We start from the raw sequence: 24,956 nt of genomic DNA on the forward strand, positions 1-24,956 counted from the left end.
TTTATTTGTTTCTCAAATAATCTTTTAAAAATGCAAATAGTTGAGTGAGATGGCATATGCTTTCTGTAATCCTAATTCTTCAAGAGGCTGAGGCAGGAGGATCACAGAGGCCTGGACAATTTAGCAAGATCCTTTCTCCAAAAAAAAAAGACGGGGGGTGTAACTCAGTCAGAGGTAGAGTACTTGCCTTGCCTATGGACAAGGCCGTGGGTTCAATCCCAAGTACCTAAAAAAAACCAAATAAATACAATAAAATGTCATTTAAAGAATTCTTAAAATTGTTTTTTTCCTCAGAATTGTTTTTAGGATTTTGGTCTTTTGAGATTTCAAGATTTGGGATTATGGTTCTATGGGATTGTGTCTTTTGGTATTACATCCCAAACCGGATCAGGAGGCAGAGGGAGCAAGGGGGAAACAAGGGCAAGAGCCTTTGCTGTGATTTCTTAGGAAGGCAAGGCCAGGCAGTGCAAACATGTTTAGGATTGGCTAGTTTGAATAATTTCTAGAGATAAGGGCTGTCTTTAGTTGTGCAGTACCTGGTTTTGGGGTAAGACAGGGATGGTGGTCCATAGTGTGAGAACCCCACGAGAACCTGATAAAGGATGTGGCTGGGGTATTGGGCTCTGAATTGATGGGTTTGCTGTGATGATGTGCTTGCAGCAGAATTCTTTCATACCCTCTAGGAATTAGCTGCCCTGGGAGGGGAGTCCCTTTAGTGTCAACAGTGCCCCACATGTCACAGCATCAAATACAGAAGATAAGAAAATATGATTAATATAGAAGATAATCAAAAGGTCACCTCTGGAAAAGGGAAGGAATAAGTGGAGAAAATAAGGACTTTAAAAAAATAGGTTTGACTTTGGAACCTTGCAAATATTTAACATAATTATAAAACAACTAAACACTTTTTTTCTAAAATTTGAAAATAAATTCTTATCCTTTTGGTGACTGACCATATGGGAGAAACGGTATCAAGTAATGTTTTAACCTGTCTTCAATAGTTCTATTGTTGGTGAAAGGTTGTTACTGGTGTTTGGAGACTGATGTGTTATAGTGTAGGATAAAGTATGTCAGTAATTATGGCAGTCAGACTTTGGTGTGAGGGAAGGAGATACAGATAGAAATTTATGAAGTTAACCTGAAACCCTGGGTTCTTAATTTTGGATTGGAAATATCAATATGAACTTGTGATATACTTTGTCTTAAGAAAACTCCATTTCCAGCTCTGACTGTTGAAAAAACCTGGTAATAACTTGGCAAATCTAGTGGCCAGAGAATTGTCTCTAAAGTCCATTACTTAATACAAGCAACTAGACTTCTTGGAGAGTTGGGTAATTTCAAGTTTGAGGCAGGATTGAATAAAATGAACATGAAATATTTCTTGTCATAACCAGATAGTAAAAAAGTTATTAAGACCTTCTTGAGTTTTATTTCAAAAGAACTGAGAAACCTTCAGGCCTGGGAGTCCAGCTCATTGGTTGTACTCATGAGACCCTGAGTTTGGTCCTTAGTACTACTACATACCAAAAAGAAAGAAAGGGGGAAAACAAAACAACAAAACACCTCCTCAGAAACAAATTTGCAGAGACAAATGAGCATCAGTAAGATGCTGACAAAGATGAGACACTTGAGCATCAGTAAGACGCTGTGCATGGCCTGAAGCACATCAGATGTGTTTAGATTCATGAGTTCGTGATGACACTAACACAGAGCTCATTGGTCCTCTTTGGAGGATGCTAGAGAACCAATTCATTGTTCAGGATAATCACAGTTGATGAAAGGAATTTTCCCGAATTGATATATTCTAGCTAATAAAGGTAGAATAATAATACCACATTTTATAAATCCTAAGGAATTATTAGATTTAAGCAATGGTCGTCAATGACTGCACACATTCCAGATGGAGATAACCAGGCACATATGTCTCTTGCCTGGTGATGAAAATATGAAGTAATCTAACACCAACAGCAATGGCTCCGGAATCTGGTCAGACCCATAGAGCTACTTTCAGTTTACAGGAGATACGGAGGACCACATTGGGTGGACCACATTGTGCAGACCACAACAGGTGGACTCCACTGGGAGTGCAGTCCACCTGTTGTGTAAGAGCCTACTTATATCCTTGTTATTTTGAGTGTAGTTCATGTATCAGCAACATCATTATCAACTGTGGCTTTTTAGAAATGTGGAATTTGGGGCTCCATCCCAGACCTATTGAATCAGAAGAAAGTAGATTAGTGAATGCAGGGACTAGGGATGGTATTGGTAAATGGGAACACACTACTCATGATGGGGGTTTCTTCTGAAGTGAAGAAAATATTCTAAAATTGTGGTGATGGTTATTATGATTCTATGAATATACTGTAATCACTGAATTGTAAACTTTAACTTGTAAATTGGGTAGTATGTGAATTTTAGTGAAACTGTTATGTAAATAAGAAAGAGGACATTATACTAATACCTGTGCTCTGGGTTCACCTGAGAGTATTCTGAATATTGGGAGGAAAGTTATGGATTATTACCACTGTATCAGAAAAGTAACTTTTAAAGATTATGAGAAGAGGTGAGATTGTCTTATACCCTGGAGGGCATGTATCAGGGATGGCATCCTAGTTGACCAGAGGGAGACAGAAATCTTTAGGGATGAACCCTCTGCGTGAACATAAACTTGCAAATTTATTAGAATGGAACTAAATGTGGGAAATCCTTTCTCTGGTAAGGCCAGAAGCTCTTGGGTTATGCTCACAAGTGTTACATGTGCTGCTGAATGCTCTAGCTTCTAAGTTGTTCAAAGGGATTTTGAACTTTTTAAATGAGATTTTAAAGTACTAAATCATAATTCAAAAATAACAATTAAAAAATTAATTCCCCCAAACTTCTTCCAGAGATTGCTGTAGATATTAGTGAGAGTCTGTTGTTGTTGCTGTTGTTTTAAATTTACTCATTGTTATGTTACTCAGATGATAGAAATAAAGCTGGCTGTATTATTCCATTTCTCTTCAAAAGCAATTAATGGTCAGATAATAGTCTGCTGTGTTCCTGGACTGGGCAGTGGAGAAGGAACTTGTAGATACACTGGCATAGTGTTTGGTTTTGAAGAGAAGCTACGCAGAACTGGCCTTCGATTCTAGTTTGCTCTTCAGCAAATGATTGGCTGTCCTGGACTTTAGCTTCCTCACCCAGTGAATGAAGTTTGGAACAAGTTTCTCCTGAAGCTTCTAAAATTTTATTGTTCACTCTGTCTTTTCAGAGGTTAAAGAGTTTGTGTTCTGGAACTCTATGACCTGTTTGCCACTTCCTTGTTCTATGACTTTGGACAAATTAGTTAACCTCTTTGCAACTTAGTTTCCCCATGTATAAAATGGGGATGAATAATTACACCTACCTCTGGGGCTTCTTTACTGTGAGGTGTTTGGAGTTGCTAGCCTATGGCAGTATTCTTATTCTAGAAAAAGCTCTCTAATTGTGGCATGATCAGAACTCAGATCTCTCCTACTTCTAAATGCAGTGTTTTGTCTGTGTTAGCCATAGATGATGGATCTTTATGGAGTAGGTATGTAACATCTATATGAAAGTATCTGACAGTAGATAAGAAATTTTGGGGAAAAAAAATACTCTGCAGTGTGGTTTGAAGCCTATTGGTTGTCCTAACCTTACTTTTTCCTTACTTGTCTCTCTGCCTATATCCCTATATAGGTCAGTTCTCCTTGGGTCTCGGGGACTCGACATATCCCACATTTCCCAGCGCCTGGAGAGTCTGAGTGCAGCCACCACTTTTGAACCTCTTGAGCCTGTGAAGGACACAGATATTCAGGTAAGGCTGCCAGGTGCAGATAAAGCCTGTAACCCAGGCTGAAGGCCCTACGCTGTTTGTTTACCACCTCATTTAGGAAGTTCAATTTTCTTTGTTAATTTTCTTTCTTTTTTTTTTTTTTAGAGAGAGAGAGAGAATTTTAATATTTATTTTTTTTTAGTTATTGGCAGATACAACATCTTTGTTTTTGTATGTGGTGCTGAGGATTGAACCCGGGCCGCACGTATGCCAGGCGAGCGCGCTACCACTTGAGCCACATCCCCAGCCCTCTTTGTTAATATTCTTCTTCCCCAGATTTTATAAGAATGGGAAATCTGCTTTGGCGGTATAATGAAGAACACTGGATTATTTTCAGAGTGCTCTGTATGGCTGAATTTAAGAAAGCGATTCCAAACTGCACTCTTGATAATCCAAGGCACAGAGACATTAGTTCTAAGTTTCTCTTGCTTCCTTTACTACATCTCAAATAGTTTTACTATTCATCTTTCACATTTCTTTTCCATATCTTCCTTGTATTGGTTGGAAAAGAGCTTGGGAAAACCTAGAGTATTATTTACTGAAACCTACTCAGTGATTTCCAGAATGTGTTTGGCTACATGAGTGGACTAGGAAATGGTCTAATTGGGACTGCAGTCTCATCAAACCAAATGTGCCACTAAGAGTTGATAATTGTTTTAATCTAATAGGAAAAACCTTGTGGTCCATGATGTTTTGAAGAATTTGAAATACTACATTTGTGTTTTGATGGGACAGTAGAGCACTATTTTTTATCATTGGTTTACCTTTATGTTGTTGTTGTTGAGATGGGGTCTCACTGTGTTTCCCAGCCTGGCTTCCACCCCTGGGGACAAGCAATCAATTCTCCTTCCTCAGCCTCCTGAGTAGTTGGGACTACAGGTGTGTGCTACTATACCTGCCTTTATTTATCTCTGAAATGAAAAGAACTCAGGCCCTGAACAGGCAGATCTTAGTAGAAATGGGTACTAATTACGTTATTCTTTAGGCTTACTTTGAATTAATACTCTACCCCACTAGCCTTCCTAAGAACCATTTTAGACCTTCTGATGGCTACGTTTCAATTGTATGTATTTTAATTTAGAAACCTATATTTTAGTTGAGAGCTGAGTAACTACAGACATTCATAAATTTTCTACTTGTTGATATGTTCCCGAAGTATGAAAGTCCAGGTTTTTTTTCTGGTTTTATATATTAAATCATATTTGCCTGTCAATGTATAGCTGCCTTCTCATTTCCATGTAATCTTAAAATAGCATGTATACTCAAACTTTTTTTTTTTTTAGCTACCCCTCTCCACCTCCAGTGTAACTGCTTGGTGTTCTATAAACAAACACATGGAGCAGGGACCAGGTGAGCTGAATGGGACAGAGCTCAAATAATTTGAAAATTCAACATATATTTTAGGAACAGTGCCTAACTTTCCAACAGTGTGGAAAGAAATGGCATTGGCTAAAAGGTTGGTTTCTTTTTGTTTGGGTGTTTTTAATGTTAAAAATATCAAAAAAGATGTTTATTTGAAAAAGTAGCTGCCTTTAACTTTTTTCTTTGGCATTCTTAGAACACCTATTTGGAATACTCAATTGCATTTATTAATGCACTTTCTGCATCCTACTGATGTGGTACTCCATTGAGATTTTGGCGGGTTTATAAGTGTATCTAGTAGCAGTGATCAGCTCGTCTAACTTTGTGCTTAATGCAAGAACACAGTCCTGCAACACCCCCAATTAGAGAGTGTCCTAGCAATACATGCTTGTCACATCAAAGAGAATTACTTAATTTGAAAAGAGCATGGCCATGAATTTTGGTCCTGTGTGGGAACTCTTTGAATTTTGCGATTAAAGATGTTTCCATTTAAAAATTTCACCTCTTTGGCTGGGAGTATAGCTCAGTGGTAGAGTGCTTGCCTAGCGTGCCCAAGGCCCTGGGTTGGATCTTCAATACCATTTAAAAAAAAAAATTCACCTCTTTTGGACTTTCTACAGTAGCTTCAGAAATGCAAATGATCAATCCAAGATAATTTTTGAGGCTAATTAAGAGTTTATTATCTTGGGGTGAGGGTGGTGGCTCAGCGGTATAGCGCTCGCCCAGCATGTGTAAGGCCCTGGGTTCAATCCTCAGCACCACATAAAAATGAATAAATAAATAAAATAAAGGTATTATGTCCATCTACAACTAAAAAATAAGTAAATAAAATATTTTTTCTTAAAAAAGTTTATTATCTAGACTTGAAGTAAAGCTCTAGACTTGGTAGTCCTGAAGTTCTCATGAAGTTCTCTGTTGATTTCATCTTCTTGCCAGCAAAGATTTACAGGAAAAAAAAAATGCAGCTTTGATCTAAAAGTCTGGGGCTTGGACTGATCCAAAATGTTTTAAGTTTATCAATAAGGATTGGGGAATTTTAATTGTTGTAGGGTTTAGTCAGTCAATGTTTAAACTTCACATACACAAGGGAGTATCATGTCTGCCCCTGATTTGTATAGTTGCCAAATATAAAAGATAAGCCACCTTGCATCTTTAGCATGGAGTGGTCCTGTTAATTCTTCTCATAACATGTTGGTTATCTAATAAAAGTGAAATTGGACATTTGCAGTTACATTTTGTAATTGAAAAAAGTGTAAAATTGGACATTTTGGTTTTAGAAAAGCCAGATATGCTATCTGATGATCTTTTCTTCCTGTTTATTTTAATAGTCTTGTTGAATTCATATACCATAAATCTAATGAACTTTTGTATATAAACTTAGATTTTTTTCAACCAGTACTTTTTTTGGGGGGTGGGGGGGCGTAGAGAGTGTACCCAATCTCAAATGCCAAATATCAGCCAGAGTGAAATTATTAGATCCTTTCATAAGATCCTTCAAGTACTATTTATGAAAGGAAATGCTTATGCATCTTTTGACAGATGCTGTCCAGGACTTTATATTGTCCATTGTTTGCATTTCTTAAAAGCTTGAAAGGGCATTTTCCCATGTATAGATTGTTCTTTTCAATTTGGTAACTATTGATTATATTTCCTTCTGTTTCTAATGGAGCTTGAAATTAATATGGGTTTTTTTGTTACTGTTTTGTTGTTTGTCATAATCAGTGATGTTGGCCTGCATCGAGACTGCATTTAAAAAAAATTACTGTGGCCAGCAATGATAATATATTTTAAAAAACCCACTTAAATATACATATGGATGATCACAGTAGAATTTCTTAAAATGTTTATTGATTCTGTTTTTTGGAAATGACCATAAAAAGGCCTACAAATTTGTGTAATAGAGGTAAGGAGCAGTAATGTAATTGGACATACTGCTAAAATGACTGCTGATCTATTCAAAGTGACTTTGTGGTACTTGAGTACAAGTCTTCTTACAGAAATCCACTAGCTCACTCCTGTCCTTGGAGAAAAAGTACTAAGGGTAGATTACACATCTTTTCTTTGATCTGAACAGACCAATATACCATGGATGAAATGTCTTATATAGGAGCTGAGGTTGTGGCTCAGCGGTCGAGCATTTGCCTAGCACATTCGAGGTCCTGGGTTCAATCCTCAGCACCACATAAAAATAAACAAAATAAAAATAAAAAATAAATATTTTAAAAAAGGAATTGTATCATATAGTAATAAAGTGCAAATTTATGTAGTTCGATAATATTTTGGACTTTTTCCCTAGAATGCGTGTGTATTTCAAAAAGGCTGGGTGGAAATAGCCTGGGTAGGACTTAAAAACAGGAGCTGTAGTTTCCCAACATTAAGAAATAATATTTCTAAATTGCATTAGGTCAAAGCAGTGGTGTTATTGATAAATCTACTACATTCCTAGGGATGCTGCAACAAATTACCACAAACTTAGTGAGTGGCATAAACTATAGAAATTTATTTCACAGTTTCATAGTCCAGAAATTTGAAATCAAGCAGCACTGCACTCCCTTCCTCAGCTTCTTGATTCTGCCCCTTTTGGTGTGTTAGCTCTCCGTGGCCTGTGGTGTAAGTCCGGGCTCCTCTGCCATCTCTTTAGCTTCTCCCTTTTGTCCAGTCTATTTTCCTTTCTATTGTAGGGATACCAGTCATTGGACTTAGGGCCCATCCTAGCTCCAGAATGATCTCATCCCAAGATTCTTAATTAACATTCACAAAGACCTATGTCCAGATGAGATCATGTTTACCAATAGTAAGGGTTAGAACTTGCACATATCTTTTTGTGGGGCCACACTTCATTCCATTACAAATCCAGAGTGGATTGTGCTAGAAATTTTAAAACTTTGTAAATATAAAATGTGTTCAAATCTGACAGCCAATTGGATTATGAAGTATTAGGATGAGGCATCTATTGTTAGTTGTTCCGGTGACTGCAAGTCCCAACCATGTATCTGATCGTATCCTTGGTATTCTCTTTGGGACTTGGGGAAGTGAGACTGACTACCCCTACTCGATTCCACAGTTCAGTAGTAGCTACTCTCTGAAAACAGATCAACAAACAGTCTATATTATGCTTGAGAGACTTCTACAGACACATTTTTTTTTTCAACTAGAAATAGTCTTGGGCTGGGGATGTGGCTCGGGCGGTGGCACGCTCGCCTGGCGTGCGTGCGGCCCGGGTTCGATCCTCAGCACCACATAGAGGCGGGGATGTTGTGTCCGCCAAATAATAGGAAATAGAAATATTAGGATTCTCTCTCTCTCTCCCTCTCTCTTTAAAAAAAATAAAAAGAAATAGTCTTCTTTTCATAAAGTGTTAAATATGTAGATTTCAAGATTAGTATGGGTATAAATGGTGGTACGTGCCCAGGTAGAAGGAGCTGCCTTGTGCTTGTATATTCTGTGTTTCAACTAACAGGTTGCTAGCCCTTTCTTTTTTCTTTTATACTTGTAGGTCTTTGCTTATCATATTCCCTTAGCCTGGAGTAGCCCCTATGGAGTAGCTCTTATACAATATGCAAACTTTAATTTCAGTCTAAGACTCTTGAGAGTTCCTTAGATACTACCTCTCCCATAGTCTTCTCATATCCATCTTCTTCATAGCCTCCAAATATAATATGTTGGCTTTACTGCTTAGGAAAAGGGAGCTTTCTAATGCTTCCTTACGAAGTAAAATTATGAAGAATAGGTTGTTGGACTTAGCAGCCAATTTACTTAACAGTCAATTCTAATATTAGTGAAAACTCAGCTCTTGATACCAGAAATAAAACAAAAACCTTTATTTCAAAGGTCCTCATAATCTGTCTAAATCTGTAAATGAATATCAGTCTTATATCAGTAAAGAGAAAGAGAAGTCTCAAACGAAGGATAAAATAACCATAAGAAAATTAGAGTCAGGAAAACTGATCTATCATATCCAAATTAATGGTACAAAGATGGTTAACTTGCCAAAAACTTATCACACTGTATCCATAATATTTTTTCCTGTCCTTGGAAAGATAGAGGGTATTCAAACCACTTTTATTTTATCTTTTAAAAAGTGAGAAGAAACTCAATGGTAAGTGTAAAAATGAATCAGTGATATTGTAACCCTTCATTACCTAAATTGTTATTTTAATAGTTTACCTTTTAATTTTCTATCTTGAGAATTTCGATACTGCTGTATATGACAGTGAAGAGGAAAAGTAGTTGTGCTGTTCACTGTATTTAATTGTATATTTGTAGTATTGGTGAGTTGCTTGGGAACCAATTGCAGAAATCCTAACAGTTTGTTGAGAAGAGGGTCAGACTCGCCTAGAGTGATTAGTGTGCTAATAGCAGCTCTTCAGGAACATTACTAAGTAACAATTAATACTGAGAAAGAAGTGTGGTAAATTTCCCTAGTTCACATCAGTTGAGGGAAAGTGCAGTTGAAATGGGTGAGCAGTGTCCTAATTCTTGGACTAGATTGAAAGAAATGCAGTTGTCATTTCATCTGTTTCTGGAAACTAAAATGGCTAAATGTGTGCCAAGGAGAGTTCTTACAGAGCTGCTGTAGTAAATCTAAGAAAGAGATAAAATTCATTCACAAAGATTTGCATCTGTTTGCACACCGATACTTTGTATGACAATTCTGAAACATGATTGAAGTAATCTGACACACCTATCTTCCATCTTGTTTTTGTACTGAATGTGCTCGAGCTGCTCCTCTGTGCAAAATGGTGACCTAGCCTAAATTGAATGAGTAGAAATTTTGAATTATAGGCTATGAATTCTGAAGGAGTAAGACTTTGCTCTCTAATGTTTTTCACATAATATAAAAATATGAGACTCTTCCATGCCTCTATATTCCAGGTTTTTAGTTAGCATTTGTTTATTTATCTCCTTTATATACTCCTCTTGTCCCTAAGAGATCTGTGGGAAGCTTAGAGTAACCTGTCTTTGCATTTGTAGATCTCTTAAATGGAAATTAGTGTTTTGCCCTTTTAGAGCTTAAAACAGCTATCTTCACTGGACTTCACACAGACTGTAGTTAATGCTCTTGAACTCACTAGCAAATTCTCATGGATCCACACTAGTAGTTGGAGAGAAGCCCTTTCCTGGGATACCAGGTATGTTTTAGGTGTAGAGGCTGAACTGCATGTGGCAAAGACGCAAGGTGATTCTTTTTCAGGCACAGTCGTGTAATGCTTTGTTCCATGTGTGAACATAGTGGATGGAGTCTATACTATCTTGCTTAAAACTCATGAATATTTGCTGTTTCTTGTCATACATAAATGACTCAGCATAAATCTCTGAGCTGGGAAAAACTAGCAAACCTGTAAAAACTAAAATGGGGTCTTCCCAGAGGCAGACTAATGTGCCATCTTGTTTTGTGTTTATTATAAGGTAGCCTAATGCTGATTACTGTACTAAGAACAGAAATACTTTAATTTTTTTCCTGTTCCTGATAAGGGAAAAGGTAGGCATTGTTTCTGGTGGCAAAACATGGGATTCATTAAAGTATTCTGTGAATGGAATTAAAAATGGTAACTTTGGAATAAAAATGTGTTTGTAGAAAATGTGAAAAACTGCTTTTATGTGAGCCAGGCACATAAGATTTCAGTTCTTTTATTTATCCATTCACACTTACTCTTGAATGCAGGGCTTTCAGAACAAGCAAGTAAATGGATGCTGAATGCATTCTGGGCAAGCAGGAAATGACAGGCCTTTTTGTCTTCTCAGAGGTTTCTTGTATCCTGTAGTGAGCAAGAGAATATCAATTACCAACTTAAAGAAGAAAAAAGCTGGAATGGTTCTATAAGAGTATTTTGGAACAAGCCCATAGCTAAAATATTTATCTAACATTTTAATAGAGCACTTCAGTATTGGCGAGGCTCTGGTGCCTTTGAACTGGAATTGAATCATCCCCTCCCTCCTTTTCTTGCTCTCTCTTAACCTGCCGATATCTATTGATGCCCCAGCACTCTGGAGATGAGGAACGTGTATTGTCATCTTCAGTCTGGGATCTTTAAATTGCTTGGTTTCAGGAGCCAGAAATGGGAAGGCTTTTTATCTGCTGAACTATGTGATACTGGAGTGGATGTGATTTAAATGGCAGTTAAAGCCTCGTCGAATATCGAATGCATTACTGTAGACCAGTCTGTCATTCTCAGATGGCAGCCTGGTGCACCACTTTGATCTGCTTGCCACAGCGCTTTGTGATCTCTTATTTCCGTTTTGGAATATCCGATTCGGAGCTTTCAGGCCTGCATCCTGACGTGGCTCTTTTGATTGGTGGTAGTTGCAAAGTGTCGCTCCCAAGTTAAAAAAAAACTTTGGGGCTCCCTACAAATTCGCATTCTGTGAAAAACAGAGAGTGGATCCAATGGAGGAAAGTTAGTTTCACTTCCTTTTGTCATTCATTTGTTTGGTGAGGACCAGGAAAAGACAAGAGGAGGTGGGGAGCAGCATCCCGCGGTTACAGGACCTGTATTTAGAACCAGTGTGTGTCGCTTTTGTTTAAAGCAATTTTTTTCTGATTCACAAACGCTCAGCTTCCATCTTGCACTTCAGACGTCGTCGAGAGGCTGAGTGAGTTCCCTGAGTCCTGGTTGCTGGCAGCTATGCAGGCCGAAGTCCCTTGGTTGTGAAAGCCGCTTGTCTGCAGTGATCACAAGGTCAGCAGTGGTGCACGTGCCACTTTAATTATCATGGAGGACAGAGGGTCAGACCTCTCTTCTCACTGTGGAGTGGTTGCGAGGCTGAGGTGTCCTCAGCAAAATCCTGCCTGTGCTCTTTAGCAAACTGTGGCGCTTGAAGCACTGCTGCAGAGCTTGCAGAGGAGCAGGGCTGGGCGTGACACCCTGCCGAGAAATTGCTCAGAAAGAGACCTTGTCCTATAAAGCATATTTACAGCTGGGACTGGGCTGTTTGTTTAATTTATAAAACAAAGGGGAGGATCAGGTCCGCAGAATATAAGTGGGAGTGTGGATTTGCAGGCTGCTTTTTATTATTCCTGCCTAATTTGGTTTATTTCTTGGACTGGCATGAGCAAAAAGATATGAGAAAGGCTTTCCTCCACTCCTTTTTTTTTTTTTTTTTTAAGTATTTTGCAGTGCTGTTACTGTCTCAGGATCAAGTAGAAACAATCATGGAAAATTATGATATACTTAATTTCAGAAAACACTGTGTAGTATTTGCTGAGAGTATCCAGTTCTCTCGTTGATTCTCTTATTCATAGTGCATATCAATCTGTGTCAGCATGACTTGTCTCTAAATGAGCAGGGCCTGGTGGATCCTTTGAGGTTTACCTGCGTTTACAGAAACACTTGGTTCTGTGATGAGGCTGCCCGGGATGTTGAAGAATTCAGTGATGGGTGTTATTCATTCAAGGTTCTTTTTAGCAAATCAGTGCTTCTTAACCAATTCCCTCCCCAGCCTGGCTTGCCTAAGAATGAGAGATACTTTTATAAAATGCAATAAAAATAAATCATTAGAAAAAAGTGAAATAAAGACATGTAAAATACAAGCCCTGATTTTTAAAATTAGATTCAATAGACATAAAATTACTCTGTCAGATTGCTATAAAATTTTCTAACTGCTGATTCTCAGTATTTGTACTTTATCTTCTACAGATTGGTAGTGCTCCTTTGATTATACTCTAGGAGTGTGAGTTTAAATAGTTCTGCCTGCCTGCCTCCTTCCCTTCCTGTCTTCTTTTTTTTTCCTTCCCTCCCTTAGTACCTCCCTCCCTCGTTCCCTGTGCAGGGAAACACCACCATTCAAAGACAAGTTTCGGGGCTGGGGTAGTGGCTCAGTGGTAGAGCACTCACCTAGCACACATGAGGCACTGGGTTCCATCCTCAGCACCACAAAAAAATGAAATGAAGATATTGTGTCCACCTGCAAGTAAAAAATAAATATTAAAAAAAGAAAAAGACAAGTTTAAATTTCTGTCTTCTCTTTTATCCCACCTAACACAAGGGAGGCAAAGCTGAGGTTTAATGAGCATGGATTATGTCCAGACGCTGTGCTGCGCGCTTTCTGGGCTTCTTCATCTCCTCTTCCCAGCAGTTCTCTGAGATGGATACTTACTGTTAATCCCATTTCCCAGAAAGGGAACCCAAGACTTTCAGAAGCTAAGTATGCCAGGCTTGAAGTATAAAATAGAAGTGTAACTGATTGCATATTTAGAGCAAAATAAATAGAGAGCCCACAGTGCCAGAGAAAGAGGAACCATTTTTCAGACGGATTTGGTGGGCATTGGTTTTATTTACATGAACTCGATGAATTAACGTTTATTGAGAGAAAAACTGGAGCATACTTTCTAATCCTCAGTACAACTCCTGCTGGGTTTTGAGGGGAGGCCAGTTTCACAGGAAGCCAAGCCTGCTTCATTGGTTTATCTCCAGGTGCTTGCTTTTTTACCACAGTTTTCTGCTTGCTGAGCTGTCAGTTTAATTTACTGTCTAAAGCCCAGCCTATTATTTCTCAGGTTTGCTGCCCTACAGGTACACTGTAAAGGATTTCTGTGAAATCTTGGAGCAGCGTTGTGCTTGTGAAAATGGGTTGTGTTCAACTTCTTGCTTGACCTTCTTTGTTTTGTTTCTGAAGCTGAGCTTGGGTTAGAAGGATGATGCTAGAAGCAATTTAAAGGGCACATCAAATTGTTACTGTAATACTGAACTATTGATTGTTGTCTTATTTGTAGGTTTAATGCAGACCCATTTCCTTACTTAGCGTCTAACTGGCCATTAAGCTCTGGCAGTGTGCCGGAATGTTGAAATCTTGTATCGTGTAATATGATTTGGCTGTCTGAGGATATTATGTTTATTTGGTTTTTAAAGACACAGACAAAGCTCTCAACTTAATGTATACTCCAGAATATAGGAATATATCTATAGCAAAATTATTCACTGCTAGGAGACAGCATGAAATGAAGAGTTGACATTCCACAGAACATGAACTCCTGACTTATGCAAATTCTTCCTCCCTGGACTAACTGCCCTTGTAAATAAATGTGAACTAACGAAACAGACTGATGAAGACTAGGCAGAGAACTGAAAAGGGGTGGCATTGAGTGTGCAAGATAGGTCACACTTATGCACACTGCATAAGTGACTTCAGCATTCACCTGGTACTGCCCTCCTGGCATGGAATTGAAATTAGAATCCAGCTGCAGGGCTGTGCAGTGTCCTGCTCTGTGGAGGAAGCTAGGCAGCGGCTCAGAAGTGATCATTGGTTGTAAAGAACTTTCTGCCTTCTTCTTTCACAGGCTGGGCACTCTTGACCGAAACTAGAAGGTGTGCCTTCAACTTGGAGTTAAAGCTGAGGGAGTGAGATGACAAGGAAAGCTGGGATATTTTAATTTTTTTGGGGGGGGTACTGGGGATTGAATTCAGGGGCACTCCACTGCTGAGCCACATTCCCAGCCCTATTTTGTATTTTGTTTAGAGACAGGATCTCACTGGGTTGCTTAGCTCCTCGCCATTGCTGAGACTGGCTTTGAATTAGTGATCCTCCTGCCTCGGCCTCTTGAATTGTTGGGGTTACAGGTGTGCAACACTGTGCCTGGCACATCTGGGATTTTGAGAGTATAAATGAGAACCAGATGGAAACTCACTTTCCCCACCTAATTACAAAAGCAAGACATGCTTAATTCAGAAAACTTAGAAAATGGCTCCATGACACACTTTTTTTTTTGACTGTTAGACTGCTCTGTGAAGTTCTTGGAACAGCCACTGTTTTAAAAATGTTGAGCTTTTTTGACCAGATACTTGAGACATCTTCTGTTTGAAATGACAAGGAAAATAGGTATCTTTTAACATTAGCACATGAAGTGTGTATTAGAGATAGACTGTAAAAATAGCCCTCACAGCTTAGAGGTGATCAATTCCTTTAAAATTATGTGCAGTCTTTTCCTTTATTTCCTTTATTCTGTAATGAAAAAGCTTCCTATTGAGTGAAATGTGATTTGAAACGTGTAGATTTCACAACTGGTACATCATTTCATTATCCCCTTCAAATCATTTCGAAGGCTGGTTAGTGAGAAGATTTGTGACATTGTCCTAATTTGGAAGATTTAGGGGGGAAGTAACAGGCCAGGAAATTTGTGTGACCTCTGAGGAGTGCATCATGATAATGTTGCCATTTGCATAGAACTTTTCAGTGGGCTTTGCACATCATTGACATGTTCGTCACTGCAGAGTTAAGATGGGTCCAAAGGGTGTTGGCATCTTCTTTGTTTAGAAGAAGAAGAAACTGAGATCAAGATAAAGAGATTAGTTATTATCGAAGGTGGAACTTGCTATGTATTCTTGTTATCATACCTTCCTCAGAAGGCGTCAAGTAGTGGACTGGGTTGGATAACTTCTATACTATTCTTTTCTGCAGAGATGCTAAGCCAATTCTTTCACTGCTGGTTGCATTTTTTTAAAGTTCTGTCCCTGTTTCCTCTTGGACATTTTCTTCCCTATTTTTTTGAAGTGATATTTCCATTTTTCGTTCCTAGGTGAAAAACTAGCTGGTTAACTATATCAGTTCTAAGGATGAAAATGCTACTTAGAAGAGCCTGTGGATTCTACTGAGTGGGGACAAACCTTATGTTCCCATCCGAGGTTATACTTTGGAACAGAAAGTGACCAGGTGTTGCTCTCCTTCCTGGGAAGGAGCTCAGGAGGTTTGAACTTCCTAACACCGGAGCCTGTTGCTGGCCTTGTGCTGTCTGAGTAGGTCATTGCTGCCAAGAGAAATGCATGGCGGCAACCTGGCACAGGTGCCATATTTGGAACTGTAGGTGGACTACAGCGTCAGGGTTAGAGCAGATTGGGGGAAAGGTTTTTTGTTTGTTTGCCCCCCACTTTTTTTTTTGCTTTCTATTTTACCCCTGATCTCTCCTCCTCTGCTTTTTTCTCCCTCCCTCTTCTTTCCTTTTCTGTCCCTCCTTCATCCTTTCATTCCATTTGTCTGTCTTTTCTTGCCTCTTCCTTTCCCTCTTCCTTTCCTTTGCATTCTTCTTTCTTTGCCACCTTCCCCCCTTGCCTCAGCCTTTTAAGTATCCTCAGGAGCTATCATTACTAAGAGAAGTGGGTACCAGATCCTTAGAGCTACTAGGGATAGAAGGAAGTGGAGAATATTGTTCAGTAGGGTTTTCTTCCTTTTTCTCCCTGATCAAGTACTAATAGTGAAAGGATTCGCTGCTCGATGGATGTTGGAGCCGGGCACTGTGCACCGCCAAGGCTGTCCTGCCCATGCGCTCAGCACATCTGGGTGTGAGGTGGCTCTGTGTCCCTGGGCCTGTGGAAGCCTGGCCTTGTGCCCTCCACAGGTGGGCCTCTTTCTTGTTTCTCTGCTGCAGTGCCTGTTTGCATTTTGTGCATTTGCAAATGCCCCCAAAACAGATTTTATTTATCCATCTAGCTATTTGCTCATGTTTTACTCTTTTAATAGGTACTTCAAAATGCATTTCTTTGTTTGTGGCCCTTGCCTAAGGCCTCTGCTAATTTTCTACTTTTGGTTTTTGGAGTCTTACTCAGCTAGGTATTGAGGGTCTGGAAGAGTGTTCTGTTATGTTACATGGTCAACTGAGGTTGGAGTGAGACTGTTAGGGTTTATTCATTTTTTGAGGATAGATGACACATTAAAACCAAATCCTAAGTAGAGGGGAGAGTAGGGAAGAAAATGGCCAAGGAAAAAGAGGACTTCAGTTTTGTTTCTCATGTTTTGGGAAGAAGTTATAAATTAATCTACCTCTCAATCTCATGTTCACGTAGGCCATTTGTTAACTGTTCATCCTCCTATTGCAGAGCCCTTGAGGCATCTTGGCCTGTCATTGGGGCGAGGAGGGAAACAGAGCCACAGGTCTCATCTCTATCTTTTGAGTTAACCTTCCTTCTCCCTTAGGTTGGTTTTAATTTCTTTCTGAATTCCTCTCATGCCCTGCACACCTTTGGCAACTAGAAGCAAGCTTTTGGTTGGTTAGTTAGTTAGTGGTGGTAGTGTGCTGCTTACACAGGCAGCATCATCACCCCCTGGGAACTCTCAGGCCCAGTGCAAATTGATGTTGTCCCTGGGGGTGGGGCCTGGAATCTGTTTTAACAGGTGCTCCAGTGTGAGACCCACAGGGTCACGGTAAGCACCGAAGTCTAGGAAGACCCTACTTTTCCAGATGACTCAGATGACTTTCAGCTTAGTCCACCTGTGATTAATCCTGGATTTTTTACCAGCCTGCAAAGCAGTTCATCTTCAAAGATTTTGAGTCCAGAAAGAATTTGTAACCACCATTATTTTTCTTTGCTTCATCAGAATCATAGTGGTCAATAATATGTATGTTTAGAATATGTGTGTATATTTCTTCTTAAATGATTTATAATTTGTCAATTATAGTTTTTTACTATGGAGGTATCAAATTTGATGTTAAGGTTGTAGCTCAAAATATACTGCCCCAAAAGCAGTCAGACCCAGAGGAGAATGAAAATAGGGAGACACATAGGAAAGGGATGTGGGGGATTAATAATCCCACCTTGGTTAATCATCATTATCCTCTCTGATTGCTGTGAGCGGATGTGCTTTTGCTTCTTCGAACGTTAATAATTCATGGATGGACTATGCCAAAAGGAGACCTTAAATCTGGTCTTTCAGCAGATTACACACTCCGTCTGCCATCAGTAGGAGCCAGGAGAGGAGGAAGATGGACTTCTTGTTTTTATTTGTCAGCCTGATTTCCTCTGCCTTCCTCCTTGGCTTCTCAACCTCATTCTGTTTAACTTTGCATTTGCTTTTCTCTGTCCACCTCCCCCGCCCTGCAATTAAATGAAGGCTGTAGGTCTTGGGTTTACTGTTAATGACATTAGATTTTACTTTTCTTTAGTTGCTAGTAACAACAGATGCCATGAGAGAAAGTGGAAGGCAGAATAAAATATTTCCTTGGAAATGTCTAAATCAGTCTGCATATTTGAAAAATGTATTAAAATGTGCAGCCTGTGTTTTAGAAATCATTTGAAATGCCTTCTCTTTGCTTATAGAATAACCCTGTTGTATAGGCAGTTGAAGATTCATGTGGCATTCTTTAGATAGTTGGGGTATTTTCCCATTTTTCAGATGAGGCAAATGACTTATGTATAGTTAAAATCCAGTTTTTCTGGCTCCAGATTCAATATACTTTTCATAAGACTTAATTGTCTTTTGATTTTAGAAATCATATATAGGTACCTTTATGGGGCATTTTACCAGATTAAGTTCCAATAAGACATAGGTAGCTTTACAAAATACTTCACTGGATTAAATTCTAAATGGAAATTTGCCAAGAAGTACTACAATCTGAAAAGGCTGTTTGACAATGTGTAGTTGTGTAGACATTTTCTAAACCTTCTGAATAACAGCCTTCAACAACTTAATACGCTGATCACTTTGTTGACAGTTTTCCTGTATATGTTTTGTTAAGTTCCCAATGTGGATAGAATATAGACTTCGCCCTTGTTATATTTTTAGTGCTTTAGGCCTTTTGAGGGAATTTGGTTATTTGAACTGTCCCAGTATTGACTGAGGACATGAGATGGAAAAGTAGTAGAATTGGAAACGTTTTGCTGTAGGATTACTGTTAAGAAACATGTTAATAAAACGATACCATTGTTTAGAAGCCATTTTAGATACATTTCCATGTGTCCCAGCGGAAAGCCTGGTGGAGAGAACAGTGCAGGGAAGGCAGATTATAAAATCATCCTGATTTAAAAAAAATGTTTTAGAATTGCAGATCTCTGTCCCTGCTTTAGAGATGAGAAGGGCATAGTACAGGGATAAAAACCTGACACCGTGTTTTATGGGACTATGTAAATTCCTGGGGCCTAGACAAAGCTGTGTCCTCCTCTGCTGTGACTGTCCTGCCTGATGTGGTGCTTGAAAAGCGAGGAGCTCCTCTCCCCTCTGCCACCCTTCATGTAGGATGAGTATCCCGTAGGGCATCACTGTTTTCTGTTTCAAACTCATTTTGTTATTACCCATGTAAATTTTTACTCTGTTTAGTATCTTTTATAGTTCCTTTTTTCTTAAGACATATCCCTGAATATAGTTTTATCATATTTTGGTGCCAAATTTCACTTATAGCTTTGAGAATGCCATATTTAATTTTACTGTATGGATTAATGAGAAAGTAAAAGGATGTCTCCATGTTTCCTTTACAGAAAAAATTTAGGATCTTATAGTTTGTATGTTAGTGAATATGAAATTTTGACCCCAAAGCGAAATAAAAATTATAAATTGTTGAGGACTGGGTAGTTTTAGTAACCCTGTTATTTTATTGGGGAGTTATTTATTTACTTATTTATTTTTAACCAGTATCTGGTCTCATCAGTGTTTTCCAGCTGTAGCAGAATAAGAAATATGTGTAGAAAAAATTTATATGAAATTTAAGATTTTAGTGTTCTTCTCTAAAATAATAGTAATAATAAAGTGAACTCTTCTTTTTATTGTTTTGATTTTGCTTTTGTTTTCAGTGGTACTGAGAATTAACCCAAGGCCTCATGTATGCTAGGCAGGCACTGTCTTCCAACAGTGCTACCTTCTCTGTAGTAAGCTGCTTTGATAAGCAAATCCAATCTCATGAGTATTTGGATTTATAAAAGAAATCTAGGGACAATGTTTGTAGCTTTAGTATTTCTTCATATAACAACTTCCCTATTGGATTTAAAATACAAATTGTCTAAAAGAATTCTGTTTACAATCAACCTGGCAAGAGATACATCTGTCGTGTAAAGTACATGGGTAACAAGGACTCCCAAGCTAGAAGCTATTCTTTTGCAACCACCATCACCCCCATGTAGTAATTTAAAGTTCCACAAGACGGAGACCCCGCCCAGACCTGTACTCAGGCAGCTCTTCCCATGCAGTGTCACATCATGCTGTGAGAAGAGTTCTGTGAGAAAGCAGGAGAGCCAAGGTCTAGGCTAAAGCCAGATCTGGGCTAGGTCACTTCATGACCTTGGCCAGATTCTGAGTTTCTCTACACCTTATTTTCTTTCTTTTCTTTTCTTTCTTTCTTTCTTTTTTTTTTTTTTTAACATTTGTCTGACATCTAATGAAATCCATTTATAAAGTACATGTTTAAAGAAGTGTTGAAGGAACATAAGATAAATATGTACACCTTATTTTCTTAATTTTTGCCGCAAGGAAAATGAAATTCCCTTTGAAATTTTATGGTTATGAGTTTGATGAGTCTTCATATACTTTATTATTTCATTTATTTTTTAAAACATTTTTTAGAACTTTATTTATCATTATGATTTTTTTATGTGGTGCTGAGGATCGAACCCAGGGCCTCACACATGCCAGGCAAGCACTCTACCACTGAGCCACGATCCCAGCCCTTCGTTTATTTTTTATTGCAGTAGAATGTCTTGTATATTCTGCCAGTTTTTCTCTGAATCTCATTTGTTCCTTCTGTCTGAATACTGAGGACTGTTAGATACTGCGAGAAGGGAGAGAGAGAGAGAGAGACAGACAGACAGACAGGCTGGCTGATAGGAAAAGAGCTGTTCTGAGTTTCTGAAACCTGGGAGGCTGCTTACAACTGCAGCGAATTGCGCTGGAGGAATATTTGTGATGTCTGCTTCCTCCTCCCATTTTAGGCCCATTAGTAACTGCTTTACTGGGGAAATTCTTCTGTAAAACATTTTAACGTGGGAATCTTACTTTTAAAATTCCTTTCACCCAGGTGCATTAAGTATCCAACCTGCTTATAAACCCTCCTACCGTTTTTTGCTTGATGGTCCAGCAGAGGCAGAGAGCTCTGGGGCGGGAGGAACTCTTCAGCTTCTCCAAGAAGGGAGGGCTTCCTTTTTCCTGTTATTTTTTGACCCCTGGGCAATCTAGCTTGAGTATGAGCAAGAGAGAGTGAACTTTAATTTGTTTTAGTGCAAAGTAAAAACATAAAGAAACTGTCTTTTTTTTTTTTTTTATTGACTGCCTAAATTGCTTAAAACAACATACAGGATGAAATGTCTGCTATAAGATAGCAGATTCCTTTTTCACTTTCAGCTGATTTGTAAGGACAGATGAGCTGTGAATACCACAGCACTGACTTTGGGTCAGGGCCAGGCCCTCTGGAAGCCGACTTTGGGAAGTAAATACTGTTGGTAATGATGCTTAGTCACCAAGAAGAGTTTGACGCTTCTGCGTGTTGACCAAGAACCATCTCAGCATCTGTCTTACCACCTAAGGCTGCAATTATTTCAGGAAGCTGAAGAGATTTTTGAAAGAACAAACAATAAACAAAAAGTAATATTTAAATTCCCTTTAAGCAGTTGTCTGCATCTGCCTGGGTCTGGCCTAGAGAACACTAATAAAAATCAGTGAAGTGGTTTTGTTGAGTGCCCATTAAGGGTAGGTACTGAAGATAATTAGAATAAATATAAATTCTGCTTTCTAGAAGCTCCTTGTCTTCAAATGAGAAAGCCAAGGTTAACTTTCCTATGTCAGGATCAAAATGCCCAAGAAACTGTAAAGTGAAAGGCAAAACTGAGAGGGAGTGGTGCAGGTTCTAAGTCTCAGAGGAGTTCAAAGGAGCCAAAGGGTGATGATGAATCAGTTGAAAGACAAAGTGAGTTTAGCTTGCAGATAGTGAAAGAGGAGGATGTGAGAGCAGTGACCTCCTGAGGCCAGGGAAGTGAGCTCAGAAGGTCTGTGCTAAGTAGTAAACCTGTCAGGAGGTGGGGACAGACATAGATGGAATGACTGCCACACAACCCAGTGTAGGTGGTAGGTGCTGTCGAAAATGTGGGAGCAGGTAAGGGTCACAGAGAAAGGCGGGAGAGCATGGGGATGCCTATGGGAGTCGGCTTGGTTAGTGGAAAGATTCCTGCTGACCTGTTGTTCAGAGGCAGTTGTAATCATGCAGCCAGGACCATGGTGGTGGCTGAGAGAGCAGAGGAAGAGACACGTGAGAGACGTTTAGAATAAAGCATCTACTACACTTGATGTTTGATGGCTTAAGAAGGGTGTTCAGAAAGAACATGAGGTTTGAAGCAAGAAGAATTGATACTTTTGGTCCAGGCCGAGAAATTGGGAAGAGTGACTAGATTAAGAGTTGAGATCTCATTTTAACTTTTGGTGTTTTGGCAGAACATCAAAGTGGAAATGCCTCCAAAGCACTTAGAGACAGGGCAAGAATCATCATTGTCTTACCAGAAAATAGCTCTGACAGAATTTTCTAGAGCCACTGGCCTAGAGGTAAGAGTCATGGCAGTGAGATGAATATATGGAATGGGAAATGTATGGCATGGGGCAAAAGGACAAGGTCTTAGTGAGAAGAGGGGAGCCAAGAGAAGGTTAGGGTGGTGGGCTGGGAAGGTAACTGGTTCCAGCTGTGCCCCACAAAGCCAGGGAGGCGAAGGTGGGGAGTCATTGCCCAACGTCACATGGCCTGTCATGCTCTATCATTGTAAGCACTTACCCGCCAGTAGTATTACTTGATCTTCCCAGCAACCCAGTGAACCTGGAGAACAGTGCCCACCACAGATTTGTAGAAGTTTGATTTCTGACTGAAGTCCTGCACATGTATAGCTTTATATTTGTTTGCTTGAATATATTTTACCCGGTGATTATTATAATTCTATTTGAACCATAAAATGGCATTGACTTCCCTTTTCTAGTCTATATCTCTGCATTTGTATTATCCCTTATGTTAATATATTGGGCCCAGGAATCTTCTACCCTTTTCTCTTTGCTTTAGTTTTTGGTGCTTAGGATTGTGTAAGGTCAAACACAAAATTAAATAATGAACTACCTAATAGTGGAGCACTTCATGGTCATTTGGTAGCAAAACAAGTTAAAGGAGCATCTCCTTCATTAGGTGGCACCTTCCCATTGTTTTTATGGCCTCCACATTTAGGCATCAGGTCTGAAGGCAGTTTAGTCACCACTTTTCAGTCCCTTCTACTCTGAGGTCCTTTGCAGCCAGAATATTCTGCAACTCAAGCCCTCAAGCCCAGCCTCTTGCCTGGTTTCCTTAGGTTACTGGAGGAAGAAAGCATCTGAACTAGTTTAGAATTTATTCCAGCATAATGAAATATCCTCTTTATTTGTTGGCAGTTTACTAAAGAGGAAGAAAAGTCTTAACAGACTCAGTGCGGTGTGTTTTTTGCTTTTTTTTTTTTTTTTTTTTTTAGTAAATTAAAAAAGAGGGTTTTCTCACTCCCCTATAGCGAACCTCAGATGTCTCTCTCAGGAACAGATTTACATCAGCGAACTGGTTTGCTTTAACCACACTTGGGTCTTTGGGTTCTTTTTTCTTGCCCCTTCAATCCCCAGGCAGAGACTCCTTATTGCCGCATATCCACCATGTTCCAATACAGTATTTATTTGATCAGAAACAAAAGAGTTTGCTTCTTGCACTGGTTCAGAAAGAGGTCCCCCAGGATTGTCTTTTGTTCAGTAATTGGAGCATAAGCTGAGCCTGGTTAATTTCAAAGCTACCCCCAACACCCGTTCCCTCCCTTCCTCCTTGTGCAGTTTCTGAGCTGTTAGTGGTACCTTGTATTGGGTCTGGAACAAAAAAAAGCTTAAATTGTTGAATGATAGCGACAACTACTGTGACATCTGCTATGGCACCGAATAGCACTGTTGGTGCAGTTAATTTTAAGTTAGGGCAAGAAACAAAACTAGAAAGCTCTTCAGCTTTACAGTGCTTGTTAACACATGCACCTCCAAATTATGCATTTGGTGCTATCACAATGAATAAAACAAAGGAAATCATGAGTTGATTTTTATGTTAGTAACATAAGTTCTTTCATTGTTATTCACTGCTCAGACAACAGTGTGTCCCTGTGTTCTTTTTAGTTTACTTGAGATTTTTGTTTGTTTGTTTATTTTTATAAGGCAGAAATGTTGGAAACATCTCAACTCTGGGCATTTAATTGGCAAAAGTTCTAATGTAAGAAAATAAGCCAATTATATTTTTTTAATTTCAAAGCAACAAAGTCTGTGAGTTGGTTCTGCTTCTTAAAAGACAAAAATGATGATATAGATGAAGCAGCCTTAAGTAGCTAAACTGTAGGTATTAAATAGCCAAGTTAATATTTATATAAAAATATGAAATCTAGCCAGTATCACACATCTTTCAGTTTCTGCAGTATAGGTGTTAGATTTGCAACCAATAGATTACAGTCTTAGTCTTTGTGGGTTTTGTTGTGAAGAGAGGGAATAGTCTTTCTCTTGGTATTTCTTTTGCTATCTGCACCATAATGATGGCTTCACTACCTGACTGGCCTGACTTTAATCATCTGGTACTGGGATCTTAGTGCGGTTCCATCTTTGCTTTTTTATACAAGCTTTCCTGTAATTGCCGGTTGCTTGCTGTATTGAATTTCCTTTCATCGCAATGAAAAACAGGTTAGTATTTTAATGTAATCTTTAATTTTCAGGTTATACATTAAACCATGGAGGAAAAAAATCCCTTTCTGAGGAGCACTTTTAAAAATTATAATGGTAGAAGGGGAATATTCATTACTTACACATCATATATTTCCCCCTAAATGTTGTACAAAGAAGTGACAGTTGAGCTGAGCATATGTTAATAAAAGGTCTGCATTTTCCTGTGTCACTGACAGTTTCATTGGCTGTATATTCCTGAAATGCAAATAACCTCTGTTCTGTTCAAAGCTATAATTAATCTGAAGAGTTATTTAAATAGTATCAAAATCTTTTAACTAGTAAGAGGCCAAACATTTAAGATGGTGAATGTACTGTTCTGGTTGAAGGGCAGTGCGGC

General features: G+C 38.9%; 1 protein-coding gene across 3 annotated transcripts in view; it reads left to right on the forward strand.

Moving 5' to 3' along the window:
- The window catches only part of Nup93 (nucleoporin 93), a 98,365-nt gene that overhangs the window by 22,670 nt on the left and 50,739 nt on the right, over positions 1-24,956 (forward strand). For 2 of the 3 annotated variants that reach the window (XM_076838466.1, XM_076838467.1), the window contains exon 3: positions 3,697-3,814. In XM_076838466.1, the coding sequence (XP_076694581.1) occupies positions 3,697-3,814 (118 nt within the window). Of the gene's footprint in view, positions 1-3,696; positions 3,815-11,792; positions 11,875-24,956 lie in introns of those variants that run through there. The other variant, XM_076838468.1, reaches the window with a different exon arrangement.

Source organism: Callospermophilus lateralis, chromosome 18 (assembly GCF_048772815.1).
Source record: "Callospermophilus lateralis isolate mCalLat2 chromosome 18, mCalLat2.hap1, whole genome shotgun sequence".
Classification (NCBI taxonomy): domain Eukaryota; kingdom Metazoa; phylum Chordata; class Mammalia; order Rodentia; family Sciuridae; genus Callospermophilus; species Callospermophilus lateralis.